Below are 19377 nucleotides of genomic sequence, written 5' to 3' on the forward strand. Positions count from 1 at the left end.
CTGAGCCAGTGGAGAAGTAAGACCGAAGAGCCCACAAACAGAGGAACAAAATGGTGCTCACCCTTTAGACCAATAGAGCCTCGGTGGGAGGTGGCTCAGAGTAGCAGCCAAAATGGACTTCCACGTTCCAATAAACTTTCCCCACTGGTCTGGACATGGGTTAAGTCAGCACAGCACATACTCCTACCCTGGTTCCTTGTCTCCTATAGTCCAAGTAGAGTCAGAAGGAGAAAGACTCCCCAGGCCTCAGGATCTTGGGTAGTTCAGTTGCCCCCATCTAGAAACATGGACCCTTGGTCATCTTTTCACCAACTAGGGTAACTCATTCTCCCTCCTTTGGAAGGAGTAGGGGGTGGGCAGAAGGCCAGGGTGCTTAAAGAAAAATCCCTCTGTACAGCAGTCAAAGAAGAAAGTGGCTTTTCTCTTGAACAGAGGTGAACAGAAACTAAATAAATGGCGTTTATACTTATCCATCCCCTGTCCTTCCCACTTCTTCAGCTCTTATCTCTGAGGCTTTCCCCTCTTACGTGATTCCCTAGTCCTGTCACCCCGTTGCTGGTCCTGTACCCGTACCCCCACCCCCAAGCACAGGTTTCCCTGCAGCCCTGCAGACTGGACCACATGGCTATGGACAAATCCTGACACCTAGGCTAGGCCGGCTGATGCTGCAGACTGACTGAGTCCCCCCTCCCCACCCCCCAGATTCTCATGTTGAAACTGACCTCCAGTGTGAGAGTATTTGGAGGTGGGGCCTTTAGGAGGTGATTAGGTCATGAGGGTAAAGACTTCATGGACGAGATTAGGGCCCTTACAAAAGAGGCCCCAGGGAGCTCCCGGGCCCCTCCTGCCATTTGATGCTACGTGCAGAGAGGGCAGTCTATGGGCCAGAAAGCAGGCCTCACTACATGCTGAGTCTGCCAGCTCCTTGATCTTGGGCCTCTCAGCCTCCAGGGCCATGTGAAGTAAACTTCTGTTGTTTATAAGCTGCCTCGTCTAAGCGGCCTGAACAGACCAAGAAAGTTGATTAAGGGGAGTTTGGAGTAGCTGAGGTTAGCTTCTGTCCCTCTCTCAGTGAAAGAAAGGTAGGTAGGTAGGTCTCTGGTAAAAATATTTCCCAAACAGTTTCATCTCTAAAGTTTGCAGCAGCACCTCATTGAACATCCTTTGGGAGACATATCTGTGAAGTTGTTCACTTGGCAAGTCAAGAACAACCCATCTCTTTCTTCAGGAAATAGATGTAGCTGGGTTCTCAAGTAAATTTAAAGTTCTACCTGATATGTGATACATGTCAGTGATAATGTGGTAAAGAGTGGGTCAAGTCTTATTAGGACAAAACAAATGCAAAAATCCACAATCAACATAATATGAAGAAATTTATTTAGTCACTCACTTGGACTTCTTGGTGGCCCAGTGGTAAAGAAACTGCCTGCCAATGCAGGACATGTGGGTTTGATCGCTGGGTCGGGAAGCTCTCCTGGAGAAGGAAATGGCAACCCACTCTAGTATTCTTGCCTGGAGAATCCCGTGGACAGAGGAGCCTGGCAGGCTACAGTCCATGGGGCCGCAAAAAGTCCGACACAACTGAGCGACTACACAGAAACAAACATATATTGATCACCTCTCATGAGCCAGACATTGCTCTCATTTAAGGAAATGGAGAGGAATCTATTATCCCTGGCTTTGAGCTTCCCACAGTTTTACAAGGGGATGCACAGACTGTTACAGGAACGCATGGACAGGGCCGTGGCTGAGGGTTGAGGAGTTAGGTGGGGAGATCTTCCTGAAAGAGTGCTGATGGGCAGCATGTAGGGCAAGCTGAAATAGGCGAGGTGAAGGGAGCAGGAGAAGAGAGCAAGATGTCCTAATGTAGGCAAAAATCATTGAAAAGAAGACAGGGCTCGGAGCTAAAAAGAGCCTGGCGTGTTCAGATAATAACAGTGGTTTAGATGGAGTAAAAAGTTGAGAGAATGGTAATAAAAGAAAGCGAGGGATGAGCTAGACCAGATCATGCCGAATGTGCTACAGTAAGGCATTTGTGCTTTTTTCCAAAGACATGGAGGCATTGTAAGCAAGGACAAGCGATGGGGCGAATGTGTAATAGTACAGGGGGAGTAAAGCCAGCTCAGGAAACCCTGGTGACGTTAACGCCAGGAGACCTTGGTGGCCTGCGCTGAGAGAACGACAGTGGACCCAAAGAGACATGGATGGACTCGGGGAGGCACTGAAGACTTCAAAGTCAGTAGGACTCAGTCATTTACTGGATGGAGGGAGTGACAGGGAGAGAGAAGTCAAAGATAATTCAGGTTTCTGAGTTGGACAACTGTGTTGGCACCCATCACGAGACCATTAGGTTTGGGGTAGACTTGGGAGAAAGCTGAAAGCCAGGTTTAGAACACTGAGTTAAGACCCCTATTGAGTATCCGAAAGAATGATACAGGGTTTGCACGTACGGGTTAGGAAGTCTAGATAGAAATCTGGGTTTGAGATTGGGGTGTGTGTGTACACATGCGTGTGTCTACATATTTACTTTGGGTGGAGGAGTTGGGCGGTAGGCACCTTAGGTATGGATAAGTTCCGCCAGCGAAGTGTGTTGAGGCTAAGAAAAAAGGAACAAAAATGAGGCCCTGGAAAATACCACTTCAGAAACAGGCAAAAAAAACCAGACAGAAGGCAAACCTAACAAGTGTAACAGAAGCCAAGAAATAAAAACTCAGAGTCACCAGCCTTAAGTGCAACAAAGAGATTCTGGAAGTTTTAGCACGTCAAGTCATCTTCTGAACGTAGTGAAAGATTATAGGAGTAACCTTGGAGAAATCAGTGGCAGAGAAATCAGGAGCAATCAGGGGCAGAGAGAGAGGCAGATGGCAGTGGGTGAGGAATGAGGCAGATAGCGAGTGTCAACAGTGGTGTCAGCCGGGCTGGGAAAGAAAGTAGAAAGATAGTGGTGGGGGTCGGGGGGAGCAGAGGAGGCCAGTGGGTGAGGTGCCAGGGGGCCGTAGAGACGCGGGGAGAATTTCCTGTAAGTGGGGAACTGACTGTATGGAAGGTGAGCCCTCTGATGGAGGAAGAGTGGGGCCAGAAGGGCCGCGCAGCACAGGAGAGGGTTTGCTTTGGGCGGGAGGAGGGCAGCTTGCCCACTGTGGCGGGAGGGAGGCACGCGTGGGCACAAAGGCGGGTAAGTCTCGTGAACGCAGCAGGTAGGCAAGATCCTCAGCGGATGCTTCCTGTTTCCTCTGTGATTGGAGGAGGCTGGCCACCTGCTGACAGCAGGGAGGAAGGTGATGGTGTTGGGCCAGAGAAGAGAAAGGGAGAAATCCATGCTGTCAAGGCGTGGGGAAGACCACCTGGGAAAACAGGAGATCTCTGGACAGCTTAAGATTAAAGATCACGATTTTTTTTTTTTTTAATAAACTGTTTAAATGTCTTTTTTAAAAGAATCACTGGAACAGCCCTTTATATTTTCAGATTAAAGATCACGATTTTTTTTTTTTATATAAACTGTTTAAATGTCTTTTTTAAAAGAATCACTGGAACAGCCCTTTATATTTTCAAAACCAGTATAAAGCAGGATCCCCCACGGCACACACTGTTTCTTGCTGGTTCATTTCCTAAAATGCTCCTCTTTCCTCTTTCCACTTCTCCCCCACTTCAGTTGGCTGGTACTAAAGATTTTCCGGCTTTAGTCAAGCCACTTTTCCAAGAATACATGGAACAGATTACAGAGGCAAGCGCCAGCCAGCTTGCTTCCCCTTCTTCACTTGTATACATTCAGCTGGAGTTCTGAAAAGAGGAAGTCGAGAGAACTTCTTTTTCTTTTTTAAAGAAAGATGGGAGAAGCAGGAAGCACAGGCAAGTGGAAACACTGAGGGGAAAAAAGAAAGAAAAGGGGAGCAAACACTGAAACAAGAGCGTCAAACCAAAATGTGAACTGAAATGATGTCCTAGATCAGAGAGAAGAGGGAGCAAAGAAAATACCTGCTTTCTAACCCAGTATCTTAGTTTGCTACTAAAATATGTAGTATCCTTGATCTGGGAGCCCAAGTCACATGGAACATAGCCACGTCCCGTGCCTTCAGCTCTCTTCCGCCTCATTTATTTGTATCACCAATAAAGTATTCTGGGCTTTTGTTTGTTTCTTTGGACCAACCCCTTAATTTAAAAATCAAGTTGAGGGAATCAGAGAAACAAGGGGGCCAGATTCAGCACCATTTACAATATTTAATGGGTGCTTGTTACTTGCAGGTACAACTGTTCTGGATAGTGGGGATTTGCAGAAAAAGAGAAAGTAGTCTCTACATTTGCAGTATAATTTCTCCCAGTTGAAAGAAGACCACTGGTTAGGACTCAGGTAGGCGGAAGAACCCAATCCTCTGGCTTTTATCAGCTAGCCAGACAGTTATTAGCAAGTAGCTTCGTAGAAGAAATTAGAAGTTTGGGTCCTACCTGCAGTGTGCCCTGCTTGTTTCACCTTTTTCTAACCTCTCGTCTCCTGATATTTCTGACTCAGATTTGCCCCCCACCCTCACCACCCCCAGCCTGCCTGCCCCCGAGTCAAGACACTGATGTGATGCAAGCAGATACCAGCTGAAGCCAAAATAGAATGGATAGTTATCTGGGGAGATAAAGTGACAGGAGTACCGTGTTCCCTGTTCAGGCTTTTGTTCAAAGGAATGTGTCTTTTATTTATAGACATAAAATTTAAAGGCATAGACAGCCAGAGCTTGATATTACCTCTTCTTCCTCTAACTCGTTTCCTAGAAATACACTCGATATAGCTACCTTCTTTGTATGTAAATTAATGTGTTAGATGAGTGTTTTATACCTGGCTTCATGTCCTTTTAATAGGTTCTATTACTGTTGGGGTTAAGGCTGCTTTCTAAATTTTAATGCTTCAGTATTTTGCTTTTATAGGACACTATTTTATCTGTACTTATCTGAGGCACAGATTACTGAAAAAGGCAGGAGGTTTTAAAAGATGCCAAATATAGGTGCTGTTCATATTAATGAACTTATTTATACTTAAGTCGGGTATGGCTAAGCAGATGAAGTCTCCAAATTGTCAGTGGGTTCGCAAAGTCGGCTACCCTTAATAGATTTCCTGGTGGTTAGTAGGGCCTTTGTGCCAGGAAAAATGTAGTAGTAGTCTGCTCTTAAACTTGCGTTTTCTTGCTTCCACACACCCAAGAATGAAGTTCAGAAGGACGCCACTAACCTTCTGATGCTCTGGAGAGGTGACTTCATTTTCCTGAGCCTTGACTAAAAAGTGTTAAGTGCCTCGTATTCTCAGACTGTGTTTTTCCTTAAGCTCTGAGAAGATTTTACAGATTGAGCCTCATGAATTTTTACAGCCCTTCTGCAAGAAAGGGAGGAATAGAGCCTATAAAGCACTCTGAATCATTCGAAACAAAGATAAGAGAACGTAAGGAACCCAAGATACACTTGGCTAGCCCATATTTAACAGGTTAACTGATGAACAAGAAATAATTTTTATACAGACATGAAAACACCTGGTTAATTGTAAACTTTGTTTTTGTAAATGATGTAGATAAGGAAATTTATTTTCTCCCTGAGATTAAAGAATGATTCTGACATGGTATACTCTCACTTACCCTTGTAAGGGCAAACTTAATTTGAAAAAGCAATATGAATGCTACATTATAGGAAGGACCTTATATTCAAGAGTATCATCATATCTGTAATTCTGTGAGCAAGATTAGTCACAAAAATAATGACTATGCTTTATAAGCATAATATTTGAAGTAATTTTTTTAAAATTTGGCTATACACCGCAAGGTTAATTGATTCTTTTCTTCCCACTCTATTGTGGTTGACATACTCTTTCTTCCCTTTAAAGACCCATTTTATTATGCAAATGGAAAAAAACTGAAAGACTTTGTGTCTGAGAGAGAAGGCTGCTTTTTGCAGGGGGACTCATGCACCTGTTCCAGCCCTCAGCCCCCACCCCGCTGCCGTTGGCTGCCAAGTCCGGGACTTGGTGATCAGGGTTGGTAGGTGTGGGGTCCTTGAATTTTGACTCCCATTCCCTTTGTGACTTACTCTTATTTCGCTGTCTAATTTCTCCCCTTCCAACTCTCAGCATGCCAGCAGCAGCTGCATCGTGGCGCCTGCCCTGCTGCCAAGAGGGCAGGCAGCCTCCTTGGAGACTGTACTGTGCATTCTAGCCAACTGTTAAGAGCGAGATGCTGGAGTCAAGACATACAGACCGCTGACACTCAGATCCTTCTAGGGGGCATTTAATGGAACACTGTGTGCATGGTATTTTTTTAATTTAAATTTTGGAAACTTTTTATTATGCAAAGCCTTCAAACATATACAAAGGAAGAAAGAATACTGTAATACACCTTTCTGTCTGTCCTCTTCACCCATCATCAACACATAGACCATCTTGTTTCACTGACCATGCTGTTTTCCCCATCGTTTATCCAGGCTACTGGGAGATTTGTTTCCAGGGATAAATCTTTCTTAAATTATGCTTTCTTTTCCATCCTTCTTCAATCTAAGATCTGTCCCCTGAATGATTTTCTCAATCCTTTCTTCCTAAAAGTAAGAGATATTAGAGTCTCTTTTTTTTTTCTCCTTCTAAATTAAGCCGAGATGCTATTAAGCCAAGTAACTATCATGTTTTCCCCTAAATTTTTGAGGCCTTGTTCAGTTAGCCAGTCTACCATAGCATGGCTGAAGTGTGCTTAGAATAGAGAGTTTTTTCAAGGTAACTGAATTTGAAACTCGTCTCCCATCCAAGTATTAACCAAGCCTGACCCTGCTTAGCTTCCAAGATCAGATGAGATTGGGTACATTCGGTGATATGTGTAGTAATAGGCCACACCCCACAGAGCTGTTGTAAGACTTAAAAGAGTTAATATACTTTAGTGTTTAATACATGGTAGTTGCTATCACCGTCACCACCAACATCATTTTTTGCCCCTCACCAGTCATTTTACAGAACAGAGAACTGAGGCCTAGGTGGATGAAGCAGCCTCCTTCAGGTCAGATAGCAGTTTTATCAGAAGAATTTGAACAAGAAGCCACGTGTCTCAGTTCCTTTATTGAAGTAGATACACTCTCGTCCTCAAGGAATTATGCTCTGACAGCAAGAATGATTTGTGAAGGAAAGGGAAGAGGATTAATAATAGCATGAACAAAGGAATTAATATTGCTGCCAGAGAGGTAAACCTTAGAAGCTTGTATGTTTAGAAAGCAGAGTGCTCTGGGTAACATGCCTCCTTTTTTAGTGGGAAGGTGAGATTTTGTTTAACAAAGGAGATGATTTGGCTAATGAAACTGAAGAACACATTCGGTGCTCAAGGGAGAAAGAGAGGAAAGCTCAAGAATGGGATGTGATCAGCAGACTTGGGGAACATTTGCCTGTGAGATTAAGAGAGAAGACAAGCTCTAAGAGGAGAGGGGAAGGCAAGATGGTTTGAACCATCCGTGAATGTCAAAAACAAAAGAAATGGATGGATCCTAGACTTGTAAAGCCAAAAGGGGTCTGACATTTCTAAAGTTTTTTTTTTATCACTGACTTTAGCATGTGCTCAGGATTATTCTACTTATTTACGAGATTATTCATACAATTTTCATAACGATTCTATGAAATAGGCACTAATATTGATTTCCTAATAGCTAAGGAAAAAGACACAGAGAAGTTAAATAACTTGTCCCGGGCCATTTGTTTATTTTTAAGCAGGATTTGTACCCACCCAAATAGTCTGACTCTAGAATCTGTGTTCTTAAACACTCTGCCATGCTGCTCCATGGCAACCAAAGCCCTGGTGTTTGCATAATACTGAGGAAACCAGTGTAGAGTGATGCCCTTTAAAGAGGCTAGAATCCTGGCATTGTTACTCACCAATGCCTGCACTCTTGGCTGACCCAGGGACACTTAATATTTAAGTCCCAGTCAGGTTTCGGGAGGCAGACTCTGCCCAGTCAGTGTGTACGTGGACCGGTCTAATAAGCTTTGTCATCACTGGGTGACGTTACACTGGTTCTGGTTGCCATCCCTAGAAAGTACTCTGCTGGTTTGTTTTCATGTGAAGCTGTAAAACAACCCTGATAGGGATGTGTTTGGTATCTTCATTCATTCATTCACTGCCCAAGCACTTCTTGAGAGCTCTGTTCTAGATGTTGGGGGGATGCCAGTGAAGAGAGCAGTTCCTTCTCTACAGAATCTCCACAGAGTTTTTCTTTCTTAGGAGCCTCTTCTCTTCAGCATATAAACTACCATTATTGCTCCCTACTTCCAGAACAAAAAGAAAAATCAAGAGAAAGTTGTCTTGACCCTACTTTCCTTTCCAGCTACTGGCCATGCCTCTTTTCCCATTTGCAGCATAATATTTAGAAAGTAGCCTATTCTCATATTGGTCTTCACTTTCTCTCCTCCTACTGTCTTCTAAATACACACCAAGCTGACTTTCTCCACCAGATCGCACCAGCTCCGGGCTTGAATCACATCCCCCTGCCTTCTAACCACTCCACTTAGATGTCTGTCGACTTTGGCTTCACCCTTGACCCCACTTTTGCTCTCACAGTCCACCATCTATTCCATCAGCGCATCCTACTACTGACTTTAGCCTTTAAGTCTCTCCAAAACCCAGCCGCTTTCTCTCGCTTTCACTATCACAGCCCTAATCTACATCACTATCATCTCTCTTTCCCAATTGGTCTTCCTACTTCCTTCCCCAGCCCCTATACCCCCCACTGCCTACTATCAACAGGGCAACAAAACAGTTCTTATAAGACGCCAGTCAGAGTATCTCCTCTGCAGAATCCGTTATTAAAAAATATTATAATCCCACATACAACAGTATAAATGAATCTCATAACACAACGCTGAATGAAAAAAGCCACAAACATAGTTTATACTGTACGGTTACCTTCATTTAAAACATAAAAAAATAGGTGAACGGTCTATAACAGTAAGCGGTCGGGATGGTGACTGAGGGGGTAGGCAGCTGACTGTGAATGAAGGAGAACGCCACGAGGACCGTTTCTATTTATCTGGATTCTAGTGCTTCGCTGGTTAAAATCTACCAGCCGTACACTTACGATGTACCCCTTTCTGTAGTTTGCACTTCCATAAAAAGTTTTACAAAATTGTTATTTCTTACGTAGAAAATCATTCGTTTCTAGACTTAAGAGATAGGAATTTATCAGCCTTTATAGCCATTATAGTATAAGGCCTCCTCAGGCAAAAGTCTTATCCACTGTCTTTTATTTACCAAATATTTATTGAGCACTGAATCTGGCATTTGGGATACAGCGGTGAACATTAAAGACAAAAACTGCTTACGCTTCTGAGGGATAATAATCAGAATAAAGTACAGAACATATCACCAGGCACCCAGAGGGGGCAGAAGCAGGAGAGGCAGGCGGAGAACGCTGGAGGGGATGGGGTGAGGGCTCGGGGCGCAGTCTGACGGGACAGCCAGGAACGGCCTCACTGAGAAGGTGACGTTTGGGCCAACACCGGGAAGGATTGGGGGGAAGGAGCCCCACGTGTATCCGGGAGAAGGGTCCGGAGGGTCCAGCCTGAGGCAGAAATGGGCAGCCTGTGCAAGAGCCATGCAAGACTGGAGGGACTAGAGGAGTCCGAACAAGGACAGAGCAGCCTGGCTAGGGTCAGGGAGATGCCTGTGGCCAGATCACCGTGGGTCTTGTAAAGGCCCAGGAGTTTGATTCTGCACGAGACCTTGGCAAATGAGGAGTAAATTTTTGCCTGACCTGGTTTGGGTCAGGTGTCAGATGCTTGTAGTGGGAGGCTGTTCGTTCTCATTGCTGTAAATATACTCTGTTTATTATCCATGCTACTGTTGATGAATGGATACCAGCTCAGGGCTCGCATCAAGTGCTACTGTGAACTCGTGCTGCATGTCTTTTGGTAAGCTTCTGTAGCTAAAGACACCAATTTTAAATAAATTGAACAAAATATATCAATTCTTCTTATTGAATAACTTATATAGTAACAGCATTTTAGTTCCATCAAAGGCAGCTTATTAGTCACTAGTACGGTGCATGTTAGAAGTCAGTTCCCAAGGACATATGAGGGTAAAGCAGGAACATATGAAAGGCAGAGAATACAGAGATAGGTACAATGGATTGTGTGCCCCCAAGAAGCCTAGATTCTCTTTGGGGTTAAGACATAAGCACATGAAACTATAACTAGCAAAGAAACGTAAAGGAAATGCTAAATGATATCCTGGGCAAGCTGCCCTGTAACCATGCTGAAGCGGGCAAGGTCACTTTGGCTGTGTTGATAGAAGATTTCAGAAAGAAGCTGGGGATTCTGTGGAGCTTGAAAGCTGACATCAGACTTGGAAAAGCAGAGAGAGAGCGACTTTGTGGACATGATCTGGGCTAGGGAAACGGCAAGAGTGCCCGTCTATATCAGAGGGGCCTGAGGGTGGTTCATCTGAGTAAGGATAGGGCTTCGGATTCATTTTATTTTATTTTTTTTCCTTTATTTATTTATTTTTTCAGTGGGTTTTGTCATACATTGATATGAATCAGCCATAGATTTACATGTATTCCCCATCCCGATCCCCCCTCCCACCTCCCTCTCCACCCGATTCCTCTGGGTCTTCCCAGTGCTCCAGGCCCAAGCACTTGTCTCATGCATCCCACCTGGGCTGGTGATCTGTTTCACTTTAGATAATATACATGCTGTTCTTTCGAAACATCCCACCCTCACCTTCTCCCACAGAGTTCAAAAGTCTGTTCTGTACTTCTGTGTCTCTTTTTCTGTTTTGCATAAAGGGTTGTCATTACCATCTTTCTAAATTCCATATATATGTGTTAGTATGCTGTAATGTTCTTTATCTTTCTGGCTTACTTCACTCTGTAGAATGGGCTCCAGTTTCACCCATCTCATTAGAACTGGTTGAAATGAATTTTTTTTAACGGCTGAGTAATATTCCATGATGTATATCTACCACAGCTTCCTTATCCATTCATCTGCTGATGGGCATCTAGGTTGCTTCCATGTCCTGGCTATTATAAACAGTGCTGCGATGAACATTGGGGTGCACGTGTCTCTTTCAGATCTGGTTTCCTCAGTGTGTATGCCCAGAAGTGGGATTGCTGGGTCATATGGCAGTTCTATTTCCAGTTTTTTAAGAAATCTCCACACTGTTTTCCATAGCGGCTGTACTAGTTTGCATTCCCACCAACAGTGTAAGAGGGTTCCCTTTTCTCCACACCCTCTCCAGCATTTATTGCTTGTAGACTTTTGGATAGCAGCCATCCTGACTGGCGTGTAATGGTACCTCATTGTGGTTTTGATTTGCATTTCTCTGATAATGAGTGATGTTGAGCATCTTTTCATGTGTTTGTTAGCCATCTGTATGTCTTCTTTGGAGAAATGTCTGTTTAGTTCTTTGGCCCATTTTTTGATTGGGTCATTTATTTTTCTGGAATTGAGCTTCAAGAGTTGCTTGTATATTTTTGAGATTAATCCTTTGTCTGTTTCTTCATTTGAAATTATTTTCTCCTAACCTGAGGGCTGTCTTTTCACCTTACTTATAGTTTCCTTTGTTGTGCAAAAGCTTTTAAGTTTCATTAGGTCCCATTTGTTTATTTTTGCTTTTATTTCCAATATTCTGGGAGGTGGGTCATAGAGGATCTTGCTGTGATTTATGTCGGAGAGTGTTTTGCCTATGTTCTCCTCTAGGAGTTTTATAGTTTCTGGTCTTACATTTAGATCTTTAATCCATTTTGAGTTTATTTTTGTGTATGGTGTTAGAAAGTGTTCTAGTTTCATTCTTTTACAAGTGGTTGACCAGTTTTCCCAGCACCACTTGTTAAAGAGGTTGTCTTTTTTCCATTGTATATCCTTGCCTCCTTTGTCAAAGATAAGGTGTCCATAAGTTCATGGATTTATCTCTGGGCTTTCTATTCTGTTCCATTGATCTATATTTCTGTCTTTGTGCCAGTACCATACTGTCTTGATGACTGTGGCTTTGTAGTAGAGTCTGAAGTCAGGCAGGTTGATTCCTCCAGTTCCATTCTTCTTTCTCAAGATTACTTTGGCTATTCGAGGTTTTTTTGTATTTCCATACAAATTGTGAAATTATTTGTTCTAGTTCTGTGAAAAATACCGTTGGTAGCTTGATAGGGATTGCATTGAATCTATAGATTGCTTTGGGTAGAATAGCCATTTTGACAATATTGATTCTTCCAATCCATGAGCATGGTATGTTTCTCCATCTGTTTGTGTCCTCTTTGATTTCTTTCATCAGTGTTTTATAGTTTTCTATGTATAGGTCTTTTGTTTCGTTAGGTAGATATACTCCTAAGTATCTTATTCTTTTTGTTGCAATGGTGAATGGTATTGTTTCCTTAATTTCTCTTTCTGTTTTTTCATTGTTAGTATATAGGAATGCAAGGGATTTCTGTGTGTTAATTTTATATCCTGCAACTTTACTATATTCATTGATTAGCTCTAGTAATTTTCTGGTAGAGTCTTTAGGGTTTTCTATGTAGAGGATCATGTCATCTGCAAACAGCGAGGATTTCACTTCTTCTTTTCCTATCTGGATTCCTTTTACTTCTTTTTCTGCTCTGATTGCTGTGGCCAAAACTTCCAACACTATGTTGAATAGTAGTGGTGAGAGTGGGCACCCTTGTCTTGTTCCTGATTTCAGGGGAAATGCTTTCAATTTTTCACCACTGAGGGTGATACTTGCTGTGGGTTTGTCATATATAGCTTTTATTATGTTGAGGTATGTTCCTTCTATTCCTGCTTTCTGGAGAGTTTTAATCATAAATGGGTATTGAATTTTGTCAAAGGCTTTCTCTGCATCTATTGAGATAATCATATGGTTTTTATCTTTCAATTTGTTAATGTGGTGTATTACATTGATTGATTTGCAGATATTAAAGAATCCTTGCATTCCTGGGATAAAGCCCACTTGGTCATGGTGTATGATTTTTTTTAATATGTTGTTGGATTCTGTTTGCTAGAATTTTGTTAAGGATTTTTGCATCTATGTTCATCAGTGATATTGGCCTGTAGTTTTCTTTTTTTGTGGCATCTTTCTCTGGTTTTGGAATTAGGGTGATGGTGGCCTCATAGAATGAGTTTGGAAGTTTACCTTCATCTGCAATTTTCTGGAAGAGTTTGAGTAAGATAGGTGTTAGCTCTTCTCTTAATTTGTGGTAGAATTCAGCTGTGAAGCCATCTGGTCCTGGGTTTTTGTTTGCTGGAAGATTTCTGATTACAGTTTTGATTTCCTTGCTTGTGATGGGTCTGTTAAGATCTTCTATTTCTTGCTGGTTCAGTTTTGGAAGGTTATACTTTTCTAAGAATTTGTCCATTTCATCCAAGTTGTCCATTTTATTGGCATAGAGCTGCTGGTAGTAGTCTCTTATGATCCTTTGTATTTCAGTGTTGTCTGTTGTGATCTCTCCATTTTCATTTCTAATTTTGTTAATTTGGTTCTTCTCTCTTTGTTTCTTAATGAGTCTTGCTAATGGTTTGTCAATTTTGTTTATTTTTTCAAAAAACCAGCTTTTAGCTTTGTTGATTTTTGCTATGGTCTCTTTAGTTTCTTTTGCATTTATTTCTGCCCTAATTTTTAAGATTTCTTTCCTTCTGCTAACTCTGGGGTTCTTCATTTCTTCCTTCTCTAATTGCTTTAGGTGTAGAGTTAGGTTATTTATTTGGCTTTTTTCTTGTTTCTTGATGTAAGCCTGTAATGCTATGAACCTTCCCCTTAGCACTGCTTTTACAGTGTCCCATAGGTTTTGGGTTGTTGTATTTTCATTTTCATTCATTTCTATACATATTTTGATTTCTTTTTTGATTTCTTCTATGATTTGTTGGTTATTCAGAAGCGTGTTATTTAGCCTCCATATGTTTGAATTTTTAACAATTTTTTTCCTGTAATTGAGATCTAATCTTACTGCACTGTGGTCAGAAAAGATGACTGGAATGATTTCAATTTTTTGAATTTTCCAAGACCAGATTTATGGCCCAGGATGTGATCTATTCTGGAGAAGGTTCCGTGTGCACTTGAGAAAAAGGTGAAGTTGATTGTTTTGGGGTGAAATGTCCTATAGATATCAATTAGGTCTAGCTGGTCCATTGTGTCATTTAAGGTTTGTGTTTCCTTGTTAATTTTCTGTTTAGTTGATCTATCCATAGTTATGAGTGGGGTATTAAAGTCTCCCACTATTATTGTGTTACTATTAATTTCCTCTTTCATACTCGTTAGCGTTTGCCGTACATATTGCGGTGCTCCTATGTTGGGTGCATATATATTTATAATTGTTATATCTTCTTCTTGGATTGATCCTTTGATCATTATATAGTGTCCTTCTTTGTCTCTTTTCACAGCCTTTATTTGAAAGTCTATTTTATCTGATATGAGTATTGAGACTCCTGCTTTCCTTTGGTCTCCGTTTGCGTGAAATATTTTTTTCCAGCCCTTCACTTTTAGTCTGTATGTGTGCCTTGTTTTGAGGTGGGTCTCTTGTAGACAGCATATATAGGGGTCTTGTTTTTGTATCCATTCAGCCAGTCTTTGTCTTTTGGTTGGGGCATTCACCCCATTTACATTTAAGGTAATTATTGATAGGTGTTGGTCCCGTTGCCATTTACTTTGTTGTTTTGGGTTCACGTTTATACAGCCTTTCTGCATTTCCTGTCTAGAGAAGATCCTTTAGCATTTGTTGAAGAGCTGGTTTGGTGGTGCTGAGTTCTCTCAGCTTTTGCTTGTCTGTAAAGCTTTTGAATTCTCCTTCATATCTGAATGAGATCCTTGCTGGATACAGTAATCTAGGTTGTAGGTTATTCTCTTTCATTACTTTCAGTATGTCCTGCCATTCCCTTCTGGCCTGGAGGGTTTCTACTGATAGATCAGCTGTTATCCTTATGGGAATCCCTTTGTGTGTTATTTGTTGTTTCTCCCTTGCTGCTTTTAATATTTGTTCTTTGTGTTTGATCTTTGTTAATTTGATTAATATGTGTCTTGGGGTGTTTTGCCTTGGGTTTATCCTGTTTGGGACTGTCTGGGTTTCTTGGACTTGGGTGGCTATTTCCTTCCCCATTTTAGGGAAGTTTTCAGCTATTATCTCCTCGAGTATTTTCTCATGGCCTTTCTTTTTGTTTTCTTCTGGGACTCCCATGATTTGAATGTTGGGGCGTTTCACATTGTCCCAGAGGTCCCTGAGGTTGTCCTCATTTCTTTTGATCCTTTTTTCTTTTTTCCTCTCTGCTTCATTTATTTCCACCATTTTATCTTCTACCTCACTTATCCTATCTTCTGTCTCTGTTATTCTACTCTTGGTTCCCTCCAGAGTGTTTTTGATCTCATTCATTGCATTATTCATTTTTTTTTTTCATACTCATTTTTAATTGACTCTTTTTTATTTCTTCTAGGTCCTTATTAAACATTTCTTGCATCTTTTCAATCTTTGTCTCCAGGCTACTTATCTGTAACTCCATTTTGTTTTCAAGATTTTGGATCATTTTTATTAACATTATTCTAAATTCTTTTTCAGGTAGATTCCCTATCTCCTGCTCTTTTGTTTGACTTGGTGGGCATTTTTCATGTTCCTTTTCCTGTTGGGTATTTCTCTGCCTTTTCATCTTGTTTAGATTGCTGTGTCTGGACTGGGCTTTCTGTATTCTGGAGGTCTGTGGTTACTTTTTATTGCGGAGGTTTTACCCAGTGGGTGGGGTTAGACGACTGGCTTGTCAAGGTTTCCTGGTTAGGGAAGTTTGCGTCGGTGTTCTGGTGCGTGGAACTTGATTTCTTCTCTCTGGAGAGCAATGGAGTGCTCAGTAATGAGTTTTGAGATGGGTCTATGTGTTAGGTGTCACCTCGGGCAGCCTGTATGTTGACGTTTAGGGCTATGTTCCTGTGTTGCTGGAGAATTTGTGTGGTGTATCTTGCTCTGGAACTTATTGGCTCTTGGGTGGTGGTTGGTTTCAGTGTAGGTATGGAGGCTTTTGGACGGTCACTTATTACTTAAAGTTCCATGTAGTCAGGAGTTTTCTGGTGTTCTCCAGTTTTGGGCTTAAGTCTCCTGCCTCTGGATTTTAGTTTTATTCTTCCTGTAGTCTCAGGACTTCTCCAACTATACAGCACTGATAATAAAACTTCTAGGTTAATGGCAAAAAGATTCTCCCCCGTTAGGGACACCCAGAGAGGTTCACAGAGTTACATGAAGAAGAGGAGAGGCAGGAGGGAGATAGTGATGAGCAGGGGGAGAAAAAGGGGGACTCAAGAGGAGAGAGACAGATCTACGCAGTTGTCTGTTCCCAGAGTGTTCTCCTTAGCCCAGACACCCACCAAGAATCACAGAATTGGATTGGGAAGAGAAGGGGAAAGGAGGAAATAGGTAGAAAACAGAGAGTCAAGATTGGGAGAGAATAATCAACACATTCCTGAATAAAAATGGGAAGTGAATATTGGATTCTTAAATGTTCACAATTTATATCATATACTGAAAAACAAAAATTAAAAATCTAGAGTAGAGATTAGACTCTTAAAAATACTATATTGAAAACAAAAACCAAAACACACACAAAAAAAATTTTTAAAATATATATGAAGTTCAGGTTAAAAATAGGGCTTCTCTTCTCTTTTTTTTTTTTTTTTTTTTGGTAAGGTTATAGTGTATTGAAAATGAAAATTAAGGAGTAGTAGAGGAGTGCTAGAGGACTTTAAAAGAAATAAGAGAAAAAGAAAAATAGAAAATAGGAGAGAAAAAGGAGGAAAAAGAAAAGGAATTTTCCCTAATTAAAAAAATCATAAAAATCTATGAAAATGAAAGTTAAGGAGTAATGGGGGAGTAATAGGGAATTTTAAAGGAAAATAAAAGAGAAAAAATAAAAAAGAAAATATAAAAAATAAATTTTTTTTTTCTTATTAAAAAAAGAAAAAAAGTAAAAATATATCTAGGAATTTCTCTGGAGATGTTGCGGTCAGTGTGGGTTCGGCTCAGTTTCAGATAGCTCCTCGTTCCAGCTTACACTTCTCGATATCTACAGGCTCCTCCGGTGTAGACAATGTTTCCTAGAGGGATTTTAATCTGTTGCACCAGTCCCTTCTGAAGCGGTTCCCTTTGTTTACTTGGCTTCTGTTTGCCGGTCTCTTCAGAGCCTCATTTCCGCCCTGACACAGGCGGGCGGAGGTGGACTCTTAGTCAGGTAGCTAGTTCCGTCGCTCCGCGGGGACGGGCTGGCGCTGCGGGGACGGGCTGGCGCTGCCGGGAGGGGCTGGCGCTGCCCTCTCCGTCTGCGCTGCTCAGGCTCCCGGCTGCTCTATATTGAGCGCGCCCCGCGCTGCGCACAGCTCCAGCCCTCGGGTGTTCCACAAAAGCGTGGAACAAAAGGCTGCGTCCGCTTTGTGCCTTGCCCGTCAGAGCGGTCCAGGCAGCCAGGGGCTTGACAGGCGCACTCTCCCCGGGTGCGGCGCACCCGCTCCCTTCCGCGGTCCCAGACTCAGTTTCCGCCGGCGCCAGTCGTGTGCGTGCACCTTCTGCCCTCCGCGTCCCCAGCCCCAGTCCCCGCCCGCGCCCTGTGTCTCGCCGCGACCTGCTCCCGCCTCCGGCGGGTCTGGGCCAGTCTGCAGTCTGCGAGCTCTTCTCTGGACTTCCTCGGTCCCTTTGTTCTGCTAATGGCCAGCAGCGTGTTCGGGCCGGTTAATTTACTCTCTCTCCTTTGGTCTCCCACAGTTCAAGTTGGCAACTCACAGAAGCTCCCTCCGATTGTCCTCAGGGCACTCAGGCCCGGACCCTACCCCAAGCAATGCCGCCCGCTCCTCTCCGTGCCGCCCCCACTTGCTGGTGGCGGATGCGGGTGTCTGGGGTACTTTCCTGCTGAGAGTTGCTTTTAGGCACGTAATCTGTGGGTTTTATTTATTGTTTCCCTCCCAGTCAGGTTGCCCTCCTAGATTCAAACACTTCCCCCAGGCCCGCCAGTGCGAGGGTTTCCCGGTGTCTGGAAACGTCCTCTAAAGACTCCCTTCCCGGGACGGATCTCCGTCTTTAGCTCTTTTGTCTCACTTTTTTTCTTTTATATTTTGTCCTACCTCCTTTCGAAGACAATGGGCTGCTTTTCTGGGCGCCTGATGACCTCAGCTAGCGATCAGAAGTTGTTCTGTGAAGTTTGCTCTGCGTTCAGATATTCTTTTGATGAATTTGTAGGAGAGAAAGTGGTCTCCCCGTCCTACTCCTCCGCCATCTTGGCTCCTCCCCCGGATTCATTTTAAAACCTAGTAGATATATAGATGGATGTGTTTCTCAAATAAGTAAATAGCTGCATTCTAACCTGAGCATGGGCTTCCCTGGTGACTCAGCGGTAAAGAACCTGCCTGTCGATGTAGGAGAGCTACAGGAGATGGGGCTTCGATCCCTGGGTTGGGAAGATCCTCGAGAGAAGGAAATGGCAACCCACTGAAGTATTCTTGCCTGGAGAATCCCATGGACAGAGGAGCCTGACAGGCTATATATAGTCCAAAGGGTCACAAAGAGGTAGACACAACTGAGCAACTAAACAATGACAACCTGGGACTATTTATATACTCCACATTTCTGAATCACCTTGATATGTTAATGACACATTTTGATATATTAATGCCATATAACCTTGAAGTCCATAAGCTCTAAATGACTTACATATATATGTATTTTTAGACTGGCAAAGAAAACTCATCCAGTGTGACTGTGGCAGGGCCTGAGACGGAAAATAAGGCAGGCCAGACCCTGGAGAACAGCTCACTCATGGCCGAGCTCCTGAGTGACGTACCCTTCACCTTGGCTCCACACGTGCTGGCCGTGCAGGGCACCATCAGTGACCTTCCCGACCACTTACTCTCCTATGACGTCAGCGAAAACTTATCAAGGTTTTGGTATGATTTCACTCTTGAAAACTCAGTACTCTATGGTTCATAATCTTTATGTCTGTGTGCACCTTAACAAACTTTGAAACAAAAGTTTTCCGATTTTATTTAACTTGTCTGACGTTTTTTGTAAAAGCCCTTAAAGGTCCTCAGAAAGCAAGGATCATGAAGCAGATAATAATATATTCATTGCTCTATTTTTTTAGAATAAAGCATATTTGTATAAAAATTAAACCTAAGATCTACTTTCCTTTTCCCCTAGTAATAAATACAAAGATTAATTTATCAAGGTTTTTTGAAAGATTTTGTGAACCAGTCTCTCAAAATATAGCACCTCACATGTATCTTAGAAAAGCTGTGAAAAAGAACTGTGGCGTTTTTTTTTTAGCACAACTCTGAAATCTCTGCTTAGAGTATGACTTCTCTGGTTTGGAGGAAAACGTAATATAATTATCCCCTTTCTCCTTCCACTGTGTTCATGAATGAATACAAACCCCCCCCCCCCCCA

General features: G+C 42.5%; 1 protein-coding gene and 1 long non-coding RNA gene across 5 annotated transcripts in view; one reads left to right on the plus strand and one right to left on the minus strand.

Moving 5' to 3' along the window:
• The window catches only part of UMAD1 (UBAP1-MVB12-associated (UMA) domain containing 1), a 311916-nt gene that overhangs the window by 226790 nt on the left and 65749 nt on the right, over positions 1 to 19377 (plus strand). For 3 of the 4 annotated variants that reach the window (XM_061164964.1, XM_061164962.1, XM_061164963.1), the window contains exon 4: positions 18664 to 18878. In XM_061164964.1, the coding sequence (XP_061020947.1) occupies positions 18664 to 18878 (215 nt within the window). Of the gene's footprint in view, positions 1 to 18663; positions 19263 to 19377 lie in introns of those variants that run through there. The other variant, XM_061164961.1, reaches the window with a different exon arrangement.
• LOC133072099 (uncharacterized) overlaps positions 1 to 19377 on the minus strand; it is a 152668-nt gene that overhangs the window by 57799 nt on the left and 75492 nt on the right. The window lies entirely within an intron of this gene.

Source organism: Dama dama, chromosome 18 (genome assembly GCF_033118175.1).
Source record: "Dama dama isolate Ldn47 chromosome 18, ASM3311817v1, whole genome shotgun sequence".
In the NCBI taxonomy this organism is placed as follows: domain Eukaryota; kingdom Metazoa; phylum Chordata; class Mammalia; order Artiodactyla; family Cervidae; genus Dama; species Dama dama.